At 40.5% G+C, this 18,567-nt stretch overlaps 1 protein-coding gene across 3 annotated transcripts in view; it reads left to right on the top strand.

Annotated features, from left to right (window-relative positions):
- Positions 1 to 612: 612 nt before the first annotated feature.
- Positions 613 to 18,567, top strand: part of dtx1 (deltex 1, E3 ubiquitin ligase) — a 51,985-nt gene continuing 34,030 nt past the window's right edge. The window contains exons 1-2 of one of the 3 annotated variants that reach the window (XM_037778322.1): positions 613 to 1,071; positions 1,702 to 2,334. In XM_037778322.1, the coding sequence (XP_037634250.1) occupies positions 2,076 to 2,334 (259 nt within the window). In that variant the 5' untranslated portion in view covers positions 613 to 1,071; positions 1,702 to 2,075. Of the gene's footprint in view, positions 1,259 to 1,701; positions 2,335 to 18,567 lie in introns of all 3 variants that reach the window. The other 2 variants (XM_037778321.1, XM_037778319.1) reach the window with 2 other exon arrangements.

Below are 18,567 nucleotides of genomic sequence, written 5' to 3'. Positions count from 1 at the left end.
GATACAAAATTTGTGATTGATTTGTGATTAATCACAATTAACTATGGACAATCATGCGACTAATTGTGATCAAATATTTAAATCGATTGACAGCCATTCTGATTTGAGAAGAGATAAATGCTGCTCCTGTAACTATATATATATATATATATATATATACATAAGATAAGATAAGATAGAACTTTATTAATCCCGAAGGAAATTCTTGTGCCAGAGATTGCTGAAAAATACAACAAAATTACAACAAGTCCAAGTGTATAAAATACAAGTGTATAAAATAAAAAAGTACTATTTCTAGCACCAGTGCCTAATAGAATAACAATTAAGTAAGATACATTTAGTAAAATGAGTAAATAAGATAAGATAAGTAAAATAAAAAAGGTAAAGTAAGCTAACAAACAGAAAAACAAGTAATATTGCACATGTTGGACATTAATATTGCACACAATGAACAGTGATATTGCACATGAGAATGTAAAAAGTAGTATTGCACATGATATCGATATTATATATATATATCATATTTGCTATTTGTGTAATAAAAGATGGTTAAAATGTCTGAATACATGTTTTGTTTTTGTTTTCTTCTTCTTGTTTATGTTAGTAGTCCACCATAGTAGTAGTAGTCCCTCTACTGTAGTATGCATCACTGTTCTCAGTGAAATCACAGTGTCAGCAGGGGCTTTATTTTGAAACCAGATACCGGAAGTTGTATCATTTTGTTTTTGATGAAATTGACACTTTTGGCTGATTTTCAGCGGCTATCCATACAGGTGCGCCTGGATGACATTTGTGCGTAATTTGCGGGCTGCATGAAGTGCGTGTTTACCATGTGAATGTGAATGTGAATGCCATGTGACGCTGTTTGGTGTTGCGGGCAGAGATGCGCGTCTCCGGCGGATCGGCTCCTCCGCTCCTCTCACACTGGGAACCGAGCAACTGGGGCATGCATTCACTTTAACACAGCCGACCAACAAGCTGCTGGAGGAGTCTGTGGGCTTACAGCACATTCACGGGATTAAAACGACGCTTTTTCTCTGCAATAACACCGGATCACTGGAGCTACAGGAGGTGGGTTTGAAGAGGAAGATCTCAGTTTTTTAAGGATAACAGGAAAACGTGCAAACCCCCAAATGTGAAAAGGCAGGTGCGTGTCGAGATTTGCACCTCGTTTTTTTTTTTTTTTTTTCTTTTGATTTTCCTGTGAAATGCAGCCTCTATCTGACAGATGTGTGGCACCACAACTGCTAGCCTACAGGTCTGTGTCGCCACAATCAATCATGAGCTGTGTTGTTGTGCATGCCACGAAAAAAACATTAGTGATAAATCCTAGAAGCAACAGAGACAATGCTTTTTGCATTCACTGCACCTGAACAGCTTTCTCATGTGGAACATGTCTGAGTGATATTCTGCCTGCTAGGATTATGATAGCATCTGGCTGTTTATATGCACACTGCTCTCTCTGTCCCCTCTTACACAAATCTGATGACAATCACAATTATTCTGCTGCTGAAACAGCTCAAATGCAATTTTTTTGTCACTGCTTTTTAAGTAAACAGAATTGCCTAGAGGTACAGTACAGGCCACTAATGGGACTATAGCACAGAACTGCTTGTTTTCCTGACTGTTAAGAAATAAACTGGTGTGATAAATCACAGCATTTGATTTAACAGTGTGTTTCTGCTCCTCTTTTGTTTTTAGAGAGCATCTCCTGTCTACCTGCTGATGATCTGCTGTGGTCGGCTGTGCAGAACTGAGACTGCCACAGCTGCAAATCTCATCATCAGCATCAACGTCTGCCACTTCAAACACGACAAGACACAGGAGGACAGAGGCTGATCAAAGAGCCAGCAGTCACAAAGCACCTGTAGACGATGACTCCGGCAGAGCTGCTCGCGTGAAAGCAGCATGAGATAATTGAGGAGTGCCATACTAACAGCTGATTCAAGCTTCTTTTTTTTCCGTTTGGTGCTGATGAAAATGTTCCAGTGTGTCAGTTGACTGACAGGGTTGCAGTGCTGTTGTGTCTCTCTGGGACATAGCCAGCAGCCGAAAGCTCAGACACCACGAAGGAGATGGCTCGTCCAGGATCGGGGTTGCTGGTGCCAGGCAACGGGATGGGGTACCCACCTCAGAACCTGGCCAGGGTCGTGGTCTGGGAGTGGCTGAATGAACACGGGCGCTGGAGGCCCTACACTGCAGCAGTTTGCCACCATATTGAGAACGTACTGAAGGGGGATGCCCGAGGAACTGTAGTTCTGGGGCAGGTGGATGCCCAGCTCACTGCTTACATCATCGACCTGCAGTCCATGCACCAGTTTCGACAGGACACAGGTAAGAGACGTGGCAGTTTCCTGTCTGTACGCACATAGATGTCACAGATGGGGGTGTCAAGGAAAGAACAGATGATGTCAACACATCATGGGGATGTTTACCCAGCAGTTCTGACATCAGAAATAGGTAAACGAATGAATTACGTTTGCCTGTCCTCACCACAAATGATGTCACGTTATCACATTTGGTACCGATATAACAGAGCCAGCCTCGATGCGGTTGCTACACAAATCTTATGTAACTTTCAGGGGAATAAATGAGTCCCGAACACCCCGTCTGCTTTGGGACTCGTGCAGATGAGCCACAGGTTGAGTTTAGAGGCGTTGCAACAAACAGGACACATAGACGACAAGCGTAGCAATGATTTATTCATTCAGGAGCGTCTTTATGCGGCTGCTGGAAAGCCGTGACCTTCCCAAAGGTCACCATGTTGGAGGGGCTGTGTGCATCCATCAGGCAAATGAGTGATGTAGCTCGGCGCGACGTTCCTCGCTCTTCTCGGCTGATTGTGTTTCGTCAAATGTGTTGGCGTTCAGATGTAAGAATGGCAATCCCAATAGTGGCGTTGGTGTACACAATCACTGTATAAGAGACCATGCTCTTTAACCCTCAGTTCACATCAATTTGTTTCACTTCACATGATGGAAAGAATATACAGTATATGGACAAATCTGGTTAAATAGTAGACATTGAAGCAATAGCCCACTATGTGTAAACTGTTGCTTTGTCAACCACAAAGTTTTTACGTTAAATGTGTGTTTTGTAGGAGAGCATGTGACCAACATTATCTAGAGTGAGCGATCGACCTCAGGCCATAACATGCTCAGAGTAGTATAATAATATGTGTAATAATATTTCGCTTTAGAGTGAAATCCACCCATCACAGCCTTTGTTTGACTCTAATTCTCTCTGATGCCTGCTACCTTTTTAAATAAGACCAGATGTTTTTGTGCTGTGCTCCACCAAGGCTCAACACACTCTGTGTGTGTGCATTCACCTACCTGCTGTCCCGGTGTTTGAAGCGAAGATATGGGGGAGGTTTTAGACATCTGTTAGAAGCGGCCTTGGACAAATCTCAGCTGCCTGAATTATTCTTCACGTCTGATTCAGCTACATATCACCGTGTTAGACTCAGTTATAAATCAAGGTACTGATTGTGACTTCTTTGTTAGGTGCTTTATGGAGGTAGAGGTCGTGTCTACTGTAAAAAACAATGTTCCATCATGAGTAAAACTCTCACTGTAGTAAGTTAGAGACAAGTCTCATATCTGATGGTGTTATGTAACATCAGTTAGGCACAGGGAGATACAGAAGGGTTATACAGAAGGTGACCTCACTGTGCCTGAATCTGCACAATGTCACCTTTCATTAATTTGTGGATTTAGTTGGCAGTGTTATTGAGAATACAGAATAATAAGATATAGCTTGAATTTGTAAAAGTCTGATTATGGAAAAAAAACTGTCAAAATGTAATGAAATGTTTTCCTAAATTGTTAAAAACTGCAAAAAAAAAAAAAAATACCCACAACTGTAATAAGTTGTAGTCATGTATATGCTGTCTTATTACACTGTGTGTGTTTTAACGATAGTTTGTAGCAGGAAAAAGCCGATAGCTGATTCATTTGCCGATATCTTCTTTACTTCTGCAGCAGCCTAGTCAGCTACTTTTGCATACGCTGTTTTTATAAATAATTTTTTTTGTCACTCAGAATTTATTAATTTGTAAGATAATATCCTGAGGTGTGATTTGGTGGATTACATAATTGGAAAAATTAAATTATTCTGTGGGACCACCGCAGCCCCTGGACAGTGCCTTTAACCCACTAATGTTAGCTGCACTAGCTAAGCAGTTAAGTTGTTGGCGTTGCTGTTAACTTAGCTGGCGTTGCTTGTTTCACCATGTCAGGCTAACGTTAGGCAGCTGCTCAGGTTCTTCAGAAGCTACTAGACATTGTTGTCAAAAATAACGTTACATAGAAAGTAAAGCTAAGGACAGTTTGCATTAAAACATGTGCGTATTGTTGGGAGATGCCACCACAGTAATGTGGGTTACTTTCGGTATTTCCCCAGATTTATCTATATATATATTGATTGAGCACTTAATGTATTGTCTATATACAACATATAGTGTATATAGAGTAGGGCGGTAAATTGATTAATATATTGAATCGCGATTAATCACATGATTAATCGCAAATTAATCGCGCATTTTTTAACTGTTCGGAATATACTTTAAAGGGGGATTTGTCGAGAATATAATACTCTTTGATATGATGGCAGTATCTTTACTCTGGCTTTAAAACTGAGCCCGCTACAACCTAAAAATCACAAGTTGCGTTAATTTGTTAAAGAAATTAGTGACGTTAATTTGGGTTAATGCGTTATTATCGCGTTAACTTTGATAGCCCTAATATATAGCATTTGATATATTAGCGTTTTTCTATTGTTCATGAAGAATGTTGTTCTTCAACGTTCTAATTGCTGAATATGAAACCGGGCAGTATTTCTGCAGGACTGTCAGGATGGTTGTTGTTTAAGGAGCTGCCTGGCTGGATTTCTGCTGTTCTTGTTGGTGTCTTCCCCTCTGATAGGATATAACACAGAGCAGCACGTGTGTCTGGGGTTGACTGGCTCCGAGATGAGCCACCGAGCCGTTTGTCAGCCATTACCACGGTGCTGCGGCTGGGCCTGACGTTTATCGGTCCTCATTGTGCCGTTCGGTGTGTTACCTTCCCCCTCGGCTGGGATAAACCTGTCACAGCATTGCCTGACGGACAGCAGCCCCGGTCACCCGCTGCCTCCTCCCTCCACCTCCTCTGCACGCTCCGTTCCTGTCCCCAAACATGGGCAGACCTCTACCAGGCCGCAGCCATCGATCCAAGCTCCCATGAGGCCTAGCTCCCAGGCTGTAGCGATGTTGTTGTGCCGCTGCTTACAACACAGAGCCTCAGCGAGTTTGTTTTAATGTGGATTCTGATGCATCTGTTTCACATTGGATGTTTGCTATATTTGCAGCGCAGCAGGTCACCCGCAGCCACTTGCACATGGAGTGTCCCTGTGGGGAAACCCCATTTTGTCGCGGAGCCAGTGATCTCGTCCTCTGAGGCTGTTTTTTTTGGCAAGAGCTGGGAAGAGAGTCGAGTGTGCTCGGTGTCCCCTGTGTGTGTGTGTGTGTATATGTCCTTGTTTCTGTACATCTGTGAGTTTGCTGATGATGGTGCACTCTGCCAGCTGTGGTGTTTGTGTCCCGTCCCTGCAGGCTGTGTGGGGGTGCCCTGCTCCTCCTGTGGGTTTGGGAGGAGCTCCTGTGGGTGGGAACCAGGCAGAGTTACTCCGACTAATGAGACAGCAGCTATAGTTTATCTCCATGGCTCCCTCTAATCAGAGCATCATGACGACAACGCAAGGCACCACAGGCGATGCGGCAGGGCCCCTCTCTGTGGAGAGCAGCCTAAACACATCTGTATTTAGTTGGCATTCAAAAAAACAGGGTACGGCGTCCATAATACAACTACTGGTGAAGAACACCAGTCTGTGGCGAAGTCCTAAACCCCAGTGCTTTATATATACAGTATGACTGAAGGCTTAGAGGCTTATATATAGTGTGGATGAATATCTGGCTGAAGGCAGGGAGAGGATTGGCTCCCAGCCAGGGAGGATCGATCCGTTCTCCTCCCCAGAGGGGTGTTTGAACCTCTAAACACTGCTGTGGACTGATCCCCTTTCACTACACCCACTCCCATAGCAAAACACATGGGCTTATCTGCCATCTCCATCATATACCAACACTTGTGGCCTGTCTGATGGATTTCACACTGCAGCTATTGCTTCTGCTGCCTGGCTTTTAAGCATTTACCTCTTCTGTATTTTTCTCTTATGATGGAGAGGTGGCACAAAGCAGAGAGACCGGCATTCATGAAAATCAGTAATGTAACATCAACACCATTCAAAACTTGAATATTATTTCTTAAATGAAGACATGTATTATGTTGTTTACTGTTGTGGTGCTATAGTCATATTACTGCGAGAGGAATTTACTTTTGTTGTTAGTTGTTATTAAAGCAGGATGAAAAGGTACAAGGTAATGCAAGAAACCCAATCCGTTTCTCAATAGCATTTCCAACCGTGGCAAATTGTGTTTTACCTGTACGTTATATTATCTAAAAGCATTTCATCTTTAAAGTTGAGCTAAAATTAAGCTACATTTTTGCTAAGAAATCAGTGTATATCCTTGTGTTTATTGTGACTTGTAAACTGATTTGGCTAAAAATTTTAGTTAAATTAAAATTATATAAAATTAAATGTTTTTATGATTTCTGAGTTACAGCAGCAAGGGATAGATCAAGCACACAACAAGAATAAGAATATAAAAAAAAATAAGATTAAACATAGGCTTTAGCAGTAAATACTCTTAAAAGCTGTTTAGCAACCGAGCATGTTGGTACTGTAATGTAGTGGGAGTTGGCGATGTTTTCGTCTTACAACTTGAACCCTTTCGCAGTGTGTTTTCAATTCATGAAAGTTGATCATAACCTTTTTGCTGGCCTAAAAATTTTGATTCAGCGTTCGATTGTACTTGGCTCCACCCTCTCGTGTCACTTCTGGTTGCAAATCTGAAGCCAAGCTGGCGACGGCCAGAAACCAAGATGGCGACGGCCAAAATGCCGAACTCGAGGCTTCAAAAGTCCACAAACCAATGGGTGACGTCACGGTCCACGTGTCTACTTCTTATATACAGTCTATGGACCTTCACGCAACGTAACATCTAGTGGGAGACAGTGCTAACATTCACAAGTTAGGCTAAACAGCTTCCATTCTGCATAGCTTGTAAGATTCTACTTGCAGAGTGGAATACAAACTTAACAATACGATGAGTCCTTTTAAATGTTGAATGTTGTAAAACGGACGGACAGATATTTGCATTAAAAAAATCTCTGACCGCACGCTACCTGCTCAGCACCAAACAGCAGACAGACACAGTTAGCGACTAGCTAGTGAACGTAGCGTAGCAGTTAAAGAGCCAGATATTTGCCTCAGCAGTTGGTGGAGAACAAAACGGACCCATAAAGAAAGTAAATATTGGACTTACATTCATCAGGTGGACACAAACACCACTCCAAATGGCTGCTGATGTTCTTCCTTATCTGCTGGATGTATAAATAAGAACCTGTATGTTAACAAGTTTGTCATATTAACTTAAAAGGTGATAATATGTCCCTCAGTTATTGCAAGTTTAAACTTAACTATTTATGATTGATAGTCAATGCTATGTGGGCTTGTTGTAAAAGGGGAAACATGTCTTTGATTGCTTTTCGTAGGCTATATATACAGTATACGCCTATATATAACGTGACATGTAGTAGCACACCACATGTTGACTTTGCGTGTCCTAGCAGCGGCGGCCTGCAGATCTGTCAACCGCTGCCAAGGGAAACACCCATCCGAAGGCTTGAAGCAAAACTTTCATCCTCATTTGAAAAATGGAAAAATTTAATAGCTGCAGTATTATTATAGTTCATCCTTCCTTACATCAAACACAATTTCAGTTCAACTTAAAATCAAAGAGACAGCATTTAGAGTGTAATTTATGTCTTACTCTGTTGTTTGTGTTCCTGGGGTTGCAAGGGGCATAACAGTTGCTCGGTGCTCACTGTTGTGAGATGGCCCATGTGTGACTAGAGAGATAACCCCTATCAGCGCCTGTTGCCGGAGCAGGGATTTGTTTGTTTTGGTTCCACAGGCGTGAGAACCTCTACTCCTCTGGCCCATTTCCCTCGGCCAACAGCCCTCCCTGACTAATTACATTGAAAAGCACCAGAAAACAAAGAAGAGATGGTCATGTTCTCAGGCCTGTTTTGTGTTAAGCTGACAAACAACAGTTGCTGCTGTGGTTGTGGTTTGGATACTGCCTGGAAACTTGCAGAGCATTTGTAGCTAATGCTGCAGTTTGTCGAAGAGGGCGGCGCTTCAGGTTTTTCTTCTTTAATGCAGTTTAGTATGTAGTAAATGTGTGTGGGAACTGTTTTGGTGGTCTGTGGGAGGAAGCTGTAAAAAGGATTCCCGCTATGTACGTGCTAAAGGTCAGGTGCTGTATGCATCAGCTCTGACTGTGAAATCCCACATGCGTCAGAAGAAAGCAGAATGAGCAAAGAGCGGAGCCTGAAGGCACTAAAGTGTACATTTAGAAGAGAAACAAGAAACAAGAACTAGGATTACAAACGAGACAGAGCCAGACGCTTTTATATGTGTCTACACAGTGGAGCACACGAGCACATATCAGCAGCTCTGTGATGTTTCCTGACACACTGAGTTATTTAGCATGGTGTATGTTTTTCTATGGCTTAGAGACAGGAAAAGAACGTATATTGATAAGAAGTGAAAGTCAATTGTTCCTACTATTGCAACGTCAGCGTTTTTGTTGAATGCTCGATTCTGATTGGTCAATTACAGCGTTCCACGATCTGTTATTTCATATCAGACCGTTGCTATGGACGCAGTTCTGATGTCGGACTCTTTTGTGTCAAATTATTGATTTCTTAAGTAAGTAGCCGTGTTATAAGTGGGATAACGTACAGCTAACAGGTCATTGTTGTGAAATAAACTCTGACCATGGTGTATTATAAGATAATAAAAGTGATGAATAACAGCCAATCAATCCATTATTACAGCTGCATACAGCTAGCAGGAAGCCGGCAGAACCGGATATGTCATATGAACGTGCACGGCGGTGCAGTCCCGTGGGTCTGATGTACGTTCATCATGCCGAGGAAAATAACTCTGGATTTGACTATTAGTGAATTTTACAGCTTTTAGGACTTCATGATTTAAATGAGGGCTATTTAAGTGTTCGTACTGGGAAGTTGATTTACCTCACGTCTCTTTATACATCCATGGCTACAGACTCTTTGGCGTTTTCAGATGGCGGCAGCACTGTTGCTATACTCTTTTGTTGTCGGACTGCTGTTTGCAATTATACTTGATGTAGACCTGAAGAGGTAGCATGTACAGTATACTGTATATAGTTATCTTTAGATACTTAACAAGTCACCTGCCGACCTCATCCTCACTCATGTGGACTAAAGATAAAAGACATGACATATAATGACCAAGTTCTTTTTCTCCTAGAGCCTTTTTGTAATTAGCATAATTAGTCAGTGAAGGTCTTTAGCAGTGTCAAAGTGGTGCTAAGGTGTCATTGTACACAGGGGTCCATTATAGCCCCAACCAGCTGGCTGAATTCCACTTGGATGTCGGCAGGAAAGGGATCGGAGTGGTGCTGTGGAGAGGGAGGAGGAGGGGGAGCTGACAGAGGTGAGGAGAGAATGGGAACAGAGGGAGAGGTGGAGCGTTTTCCTGATGGAAAGTGACAGTCAGGGTGGAGGGAGGGATAATAACACTGAAAAGACCCTCAGCTGTGCACATTCCCCTGCTCTTTCACTCTCACACATATACAGCTTTTGTCTCGTTGCTGTGAAGTCTCCCATCCAGGGCCTCAAAGTGTGCTTGTTTTAATTAAGAAGTAGGGCAGTCAAAGTTAACGCGATAATAATACAAATTCATTTTAACGCCACATATTTCTTTAACGCAACTTGCGATTTTTAGGTTGTAGCGGGCTCTGTTTTAAAGCTAGAGTGAAGATACTGGCATCATATGAAACTAGCAAACCTAAGGAATCCATTGGTACAAACCATCATACTAGCTTATGTAGAAGGAGGCTCCATAAATAACGCTCCAAACTTACACTAAATTTTGGCGAGAAAAAACGTTCATGTCCATTTTCAAAGGGGTCCCTTGACCTCTGACCTCAAGATATGTGAATGAAAATGGGTCCCTATGTGTACCCACAAGTCTCCCCTTTACAGGCATGCCCACTTTATGATAATCACATGCAGTTTGGGGCAAGTCATAGTCAAGTCAGCACACTGACACACTGACAGTTGTTGTTGCCTGTTGGGCTTGAGTTTGCCATGTTATGATTTTAGCATATTTTATTATGCTAAATGCAGTACCTGTGAGGGTTTCTGGACAATATTTGTCATTGTTTTGTGTTGTTAATTGATTTCCAATAATAAATATATACATACATTTGCATAAAGCAGCATATTTGCCCACTCTCATGTTGATAAGAGTATTAAATCTGTGACAAACCTTTGAACAGATAAAAATTGTGCGATTAATTTGCGTTCAATCACGATTAACTATGGATAATCATGCGATTAATCACGATTATATATTTAATCGATTGACACACAGTATTAAGAAGCCATATTTTTGTCAATTACCTGACTTAATATTTTGTTTATAGAATATAAAGAACAGAGGCAGGTGCCAGTCACAAACTACCGGAGTCCAAAGTCATTTACATGGTCGCACCAGCAACGAAATAAATAATACACAAGATTCTTTGTTCCTACTGACACCAAATGTAGGAAATCAAGCAAATTTGAGCAGTTCTTAAGATGTGAAGCACATTTTAATACTGTTACTCAAACAATGACCAAAATGTCTGGAGCTAAAATACAGGCAGCATATTTAAATATATAAAATTATATTTTTACTTACTTAGTGCTGCAACAAAAAAATATTGTTCAACTGTTCATTCTTTTTTCAGGTTTTCAACATTTAGTCTTTGAGAAATTAGTGAAAACTGCTCACCTCAATTTTCCAGAGCCTATTTGAGATCTTGAAATTATTTGTTTTGTTTGAATAACAGTCCAAAACCCAAAGATATTCCATTTACAGTATATCAAACAAACAAAAGGAGCAAATCCTCACATTTTAGAAGCTTGTAAGAACAAATGTTTGGCTATTTTTCTTGATAAATCAACAGTTTTGGGAATTAATCTTCTGTGCATTCGTTAATTAAATCATTATTTCAGCATTTAATACTTTGTTTTATCCTTGTAAAGCATCAGTCAGGCTGCTGTTCCCTCTTCAGAGCCACCTTTGTTCCCAGGGTTGTAGTGCTTTGGTCCGCTCCGTCCACATCCTTATTGCATTACAGTGATGAGCAGGCTCTGCAGCTTCTGGCAGCCTCCGGCGTCGGTAGCAGAAGCGTCTCTCCACATCTCCTTTTAACTTCTGATCCAGCGAGTCACCACTTTTAACTTCTAAAGTGGATATCGTAGTCTTTTATCAGGGAAGCAGCTCTGCGCCGCTTGCTTATCAGGCCGGTCTGGGAGGTCGGTCAGATCGTAGGCTGTCGTCTGCCTCAGCCCATCAGCTCGCTGCTGCTAGAATAGGAATGCTTTATGCATTATGCATTATCCTTAAACTATCCTCAATCTCCTGGTTGCATGTATTGACGATCTCTTTTTGAAATGCTTCTTACTGTCTAGGATGCTGGATCAAATTCTCAAAGTATTCTCAAACTCCTCTCACACCAATGTGATTTACTTGGGGGGGGTGAATGTTGAACCATCTCTTGTGTTGGAAAAAATGACTTTACAAAGCTGTATAGGACACGGGCTCTTCAGTATACAAACCAGATGTGGTAGCTGTCATATCATAATAAGGGAAAGAGTGTTCCTGCTATTACAAATGGGGTGTCTTTGATCTACCGTAGTGTGTGGTGCTGTGGTCTTACATTTACAGAAAGCATCATTTGACTGAGACCAGAGCTGCACTGACGCATATTGGGCTGCCAGCGGTCGCAGCAAGCCAAGCTCAGAGCTCCCTTGATCATTCTCCGTGAAACGCAGCAACACATCGCGGGACTTTTTGTTTTGGTCTCAGAATTTTCACTCATTTTACAAAAATAAATTCACCCTTAGCCCACTTTAGCGCAGCAGCACCATGACAAATCGCCAAAGCCGAAACTGGGATGGGTTTCTCGAAAGCATCTTAGTGGTAGGAGAGTCGTCATTGTTCCAGTGTAAGCCACTGTAATGGCCAAAAAAGATCTTCCTAAAGTCTGAACACACAGGCAGAAGTCACATCTCTGCTATGAGCCCGTTACTCAAACAGTAAGCAGTGGACAACCAAGTCAATTGGTGCAAATTCTGTTAGCTATCCTTTCATTACATATGGTTTTTCACAAACTATACTCTCCGTCTTAAATACAACTGTATCTATTCCGCATAGGGCCATTTAAAATGAACTAGGCGATAACGCGTCAACGCAAATTCATTTTAAAGCCACTAATTTCTATAACGCATTAACACAACTCGGAATTTTTAGGTTGTAGCGGGCTCTGTTTTGAAGCTAGAGTGAATGGGCAAGTAATGTAATCGGTGTATGCCAGAACATCGTGTAACACCGACTACCGCGACAAGCCTAATTTTAAATTAAAAAAATGTTTAATAAAAACAGTAATTTAAGTTATATATCGAGCAAAACTTGCAAACATTCCCTACTTCCACCTTAGTTATGAGTTATTCTATCATTGTGTATTGAATATCTTTGGGCTTTTGACTGTAAGTTGGACAAAAGAAGCCATTTGAGGATTAAACCTTGTGCTATTGGAACTTATAATGGCCATTTTCACAGTTTTCTGACGTTTTAAGGTCAGAAAACATTTAAACAATTAAGTCATCGAAAGAATAATTAGCCTACTAATAATGAATATAATCATCAGTTGCAGCCATAATGTCAGCCGTACTGTAATTCAGTTAATGGTCCAATAATACCCGCAGCTGTTGTGTCAATAATGATATAGCCAGGACATGTATTAAGGCTCATGGGTTTGTTGCAGTTGTTTGTTCTCTGGTTTTGTACGAAGCTTCTTGTGTGTTCTGAATGCGCAGTCAGCGGCTGTTCAGTCTAATGGAAACGAGAAGGCGAAGGAATTACTGCGACACGGCATGGGACAACACACGCATGCACATAACAAGTTCACATTCCCTCAAGCTCCTACTTCACAGCCATACAAAAACAATCACTTATTTTGATTGTTTGCAGCCCGGGCGCTCAGCAGAATATCAATGCGAGTCTCTCACTCTCACCCTCCTCTCCTCTCCTCCTTTGTCTGTGTCACCTGTAAGTGCTTCTAAATCATGTTTCCTGGTGAGAGTCCAAGTCCTGAGACTGGTCAGCATGAGGAACGTCCTGCAGCAGCCTGTGAGGTGAATAATATTTACCAGGTGCTCCTGGCAGAAGCCCCTCCAACCTCCACTGTTGCTCCTCAGAGGAGCTGCTCACCTCTCACACCATCACTTTTTCAGATATTTCATTATTAATGAGAGCTTGCAAACTCTCTAAGGATTTATATCGCCGGGGCCTCAAGGTGAATTTTTATCTGACTTCAATGGTAATTGCTTCTACTCTGTTTTGTCCTTTGTATGGGTGCATTCAGTCAGAAAGACATTTGTCACTACAAAATGGAATGAAAGCCACTTCAACAGTGGATTTTAAGTTGAAATGTACATTGTTTAAGGGTAATTATTTACTACTTCACATGGAAGTCTTGAACCAATTAATAAAAAAAGAGCTCCACACTTGCCAGTGATACTTTCATCAGAGATCTTGATGCTTAGAGCGGAATCATTAAAGAACAAAAATGTATGTTAAAACAGGAAATATGATCTTTATATTGAGCTGCAATGACGCACACTTTCCTATTCCTTTAAATCCTCTGCCTCCAGCTGATCTTCAGATCTTTGAGGTTGCTCTTAGCAAGTGTCTTTTGGGTGGTGTATCACTTTAAGCCCCACCATCCTATGAGTGCAACATAAATTGAATTTCAAAGTTGACCCTCATCTGTTCTAAAGTAATTAAGCCTTCCCAGAAAATCATTAATGATTTATTCACCGTAGTTCCATATACATTATGTATGTTTCTTGCAGCTATTCGAGCCTCGAGAGCATGAAATCATCCGCTTGAACTGATTCTACACCGCAAAACAACCTTTCATTATCATACAATATCAGAGTGACAAAAAATTAAGGGTCTACCTTCAATACATGGTTTCCCATAACAACATCATTCATATTTCAGCAGCTCTCTTTCACCTCTCTTCACCGCAACAGAACTGATGACTTGTGAAAAGTGGATCTGTGAAATGAATTTCTCTACAGGCTTTGACCCTCAAAGTCAATGTACCGCCGTTACACCTCTGCAGGCTTCGATAAAGCCCATCGGACTCATGTTCAGGCTTTAAGCTCGATAAAAGCTTTTAGCGATCCAACAGCAACTTTCCAACGAGGACATGACCCTGATTTTATTCCAGCCCCTGACATTTAGCCTCAACAAGCACGAGTCGCTTCCCTGAATATCCTCTGTTCCTCTTAATAGACTTAATAGTCAAATTTAGGAAAAGTGCACATTATACAAATACGGCAGTAAAACATAATTGAGCTATTAAGATGAGCTATTATACTAAAATAAATGAATGTCTCTGCATTAAGTTTGTAGTATGAACACAGAGGAGATGTGATTACACTTGTGAGTCAGCAGGGAAAAGGTCTGGGCCTAATAATAAAAACTCCTTGGGAAAGTGGAACATACTTAAGGAGAAGTTGTGTTTGTTATAATATGGATAAAACTAGGGCTGTCAAAGTTAACACGATAATAACACGTTAACTTTGACGTTAACGCATATTTGTTTTAACTAATTTCTTTAACACATTAACGCAACTTGCAATTTTTAGGTTGAAGCGGGCTTCGTTTTAAAGCTAGAGTAAAGATACTGGCATCATATGAAACTACACAACCTAAGGAATCCATCGGTACCAACCGTGTCATACTAGCTTGTGGCGAAGGAGGCTAAATAACGCTCCAAACTAATGCTAAATTTTGGCGAGGAAAAGATTGCATGACCATTTTCAAAGGGGTCCCTTGACCTCTGACCTCAAGATATGTGAATGAAAATGGATTCTATGGTTACCCACGAGTCTCCCCTTTACAGACATGCCCACTTTATGATAATCACATGCAGTTTGGGGCAAGTCATAGTCAACTCAGCACACTGACACACTGACAGCTGTTGTTTCCTGTTGGGCTGCAGTTTGCCATGTTATGATTTGAGCATATTTTTAAGCTAAATGCAGTACCTGTGAGGGTTTCTGGACAATATTTGTCACTGTTTTTTGTCATTAATTGATTTCAAATAATAAATATATACATACATGTGCATAAAGCAAGCATATTTGCCCAACCCCATGTTGATAAGAGTATTAAGTACTTGAGAAATCTCCCTTTAAGGTTCATTTTGAACAGATACAAATGTGCGATTAATCACGATTAACTATGGACAATCCTGCAATTAATCGTGATTAAATATTTTAATCGATTGACAGCCCTAGATAAAACATTTCTCTCCCTGCAGGGTGGTCTGATGCCCTCTGACCTCTCTCACACCGTGTCCACTTTATTGCTGATCAAAGCTGACCAGTTTAGTCTGGCACAGAGACAATTTGCTGTAATGTAGCCAGACGTTTCCTCTGATAAGACCTGACTGTGTCTGACAGCCATGGAGTGGGTTATAAAAGCCTGTCTCAGCAAACTCATTTACTGCATGCTGTTCATCTCAATGAGTCAGACTCCTTTTATTTGTCAAATGTAATATTCTGAGCAGTTTTTTTCCCCTCTAGGTGCCTCCCACGAACAGCCGTGATGTTATGATGTCATTTGGTAGAAATAGGTATTTTTGTTTTTATATTTCTGGGTATTTCTGTTGTTTTTTTCCTGAAGATTCTTTAAGATCTAAGCCCTATAGTTTGTGTATGATAAATATAGAATATCCACGCAACCACCTACAGGTTGTGTTGAGTCAGGAATGTACACAATAAGAGATGAGGTGGTGACCACGCTGAGAAGGTCTCCCTCTTTATAGAATCCGACCTCATGCTGCCGTCATTTGCAGTTTGTGTTCAGTGACGGTGCAGTACACCTCATCGAGTGTGACTGATTCATGGTCCAGTCGTGTAGCGGTTAGCGTTGCATGTACATGTGTGGCAGAGGTCATCTCATGAAGAACCACGTGAGCTATTCCTCAACGTCTCCTCGGACGTGGTACGCCCATCAATCAGCTTTCCGCTGAGCAGGCAAAATGGTTTCACTGATGTACAGTCTGTCGTGCTGGTCTGACGGCTGACATGAAATATCGTGTTGCCGCAGATGAATACTGCACCAGGTTGGGGTTTGTACATGTGTGTGTGTCACTTTCTCTTGTATTAAGCGATGCGGTCTGCGGTGTAAGGTCAGCTGTATGGCTCAGTGATGTGTCGGGAATCACTTGCAAACATCATAATATTAATATTGACATCACATTATGTTGATATATGATGCGATATGGCAAATACGCATAAATCACAATCACTTTTTAAAAAATAGAACTAGCAGATGTTCAAAATCAACAGTTTCATCGTCTAGCTTTGTGAAAAGGTAAAGCAAACTAAACAACACAATGTTGTCTACTTGCGGAAGTCAAAACAAAATATTAAGAAATCTAGAAAAAAGTTTGATTTTTTCACATAAAACAGTTTTCAGAAAGGATATTGGATGAATGGATGGTTATTTTTAGTCTACACTTAATATGACACAATAAAGGTAAAGACTAAACATAAAAAAAATCTAAAATAATGTCAAAATGAAACCAATCCAAACCGTGACATTACTTCTTTATTATTATTATTTCCACATTTCAAATTAAATGTTTACTAAGTCTGAAGCTGACAGTTACAAATCAGATTCTTGTAAGAAAACCATTAAATAATAAAGTTAGATAAAGTCTCACTCCATGAATAGTGAGGCCATGGGACCTTATTTGGGAAAAAATATGTATGGTAGTTAATAGGAGTGTAACGATACATCGATCTGGATCGATATATTGATTCAGTGATCAATCAATACAATATCATTGATGCAAAATGAAAATATCGATACATATCAACTTTAAGATACGCATTTATTTTGAAACACCCATGTCAAGTACGTGATACTATTTCCGTCCAAGCGCACCTCTCTCCTACAGAGCCCAGTAATAAGACTGTCAAATCATATTTTAGTTGCTTTTTGTGAGTTAATATAAATGTAACTCATTGTGTTAAATGGGCATATGATATCGTCTCATATCAATCGCAGGTCCCTGAATTGAATCGAATCGAAATCGTATTGTGGCAGACTTTGTGATATTAGCAAATAATAATTTTGCAAGTCAAGAAAGTGTCAGTTTGTCGTAGGTTTGTGGTAGTATCATGTAGTTTTGTGTGAAACTGCTCAGTGAACTACATCTCTCGTCTCGCACAATATACGTCACCAACACTAGCGAGCGAGGTAACATAGCTATGACCACGCACAAATGTAATGTTATCTTACCTGATGAGTTTTATCCAGCGACTCCTGGTCTTTTTATCAGAGAGAGATGTCACTTATGTGACTTTTGGGTGTGTCATCTTCCTAATTACAGTACATATTTTCACAGTCTAACACTTCAACAGTTTTACGACAAACTGCGACTTTCTTGACTTTCAAAATGATCTTTTAAATTGACAAACATCATGTGTGGGTAGGGCTGCACGATTTTGAAAAAAAATCGAATTGCGTTTATTCTTACTGATATTGCGATATGACTTGCGATATTATAGGGTATGATTACCATTATTCTCATTTTCATTGAAAAACATAATAAAATAATTATGATGATTGTGATTTTTGCGGGGATCTGTACCAAACAAAGATGTTTTCTTAATTCTGTAGAATATGATGTGTAGGGCAGGACATCTCTGCAGCACCACAATATTTAATTTTAAATGGTATTTTGACACACATTTCACCTTTAACAAATATTGCGATTTCTTCCTCATCCTGCGATTTAAAAATTGTCGTTGTTTCGATAAAACTCTAATTAATTGTGCAGCCATATGTGTGATTCATGGCGCAATTCAAACGGGATCAAAAAAGTATTTGTCTCTCGCCTTCGCTTTTTCCCCATAGGAACCTTAGCTTCATTTGACTTGTATCAACTGAATTATGCTTACTGTAATTTATAATACAAGTGCAGTCATAAAATCATTGTAGGTTCACGCAACATTCCTAATCAAGTTGGTACACAAATTTTAAATTATTTATACTTTTTATACTAAAAAATATTATTAGTTTTGAATGTTTGATCCAACATCTCGATTAAAATTGTTGATCTGGTGCATGTTACAGGCATCCAATGTTTTTTATCTTCACATTCGAGAAATACTTTTTAGATTTTTAATATGTTGTGCAGTATTACTTGGCAGCGCTGTGTTCAAATTGGACTGATGCCAGAATAAGAAGTCATCAGTTGGCAGCTGTCGGGGATGG

Source organism: Sebastes umbrosus, chromosome 8, assembly GCF_015220745.1.
Source record: "Sebastes umbrosus isolate fSebUmb1 chromosome 8, fSebUmb1.pri, whole genome shotgun sequence".
In the NCBI taxonomy this organism is placed as follows: Eukaryota; Metazoa; Chordata; class Actinopteri; order Perciformes; family Sebastidae; genus Sebastes; species Sebastes umbrosus.
This window is presented reverse-complemented; position numbering and strand designations above follow the sequence as displayed.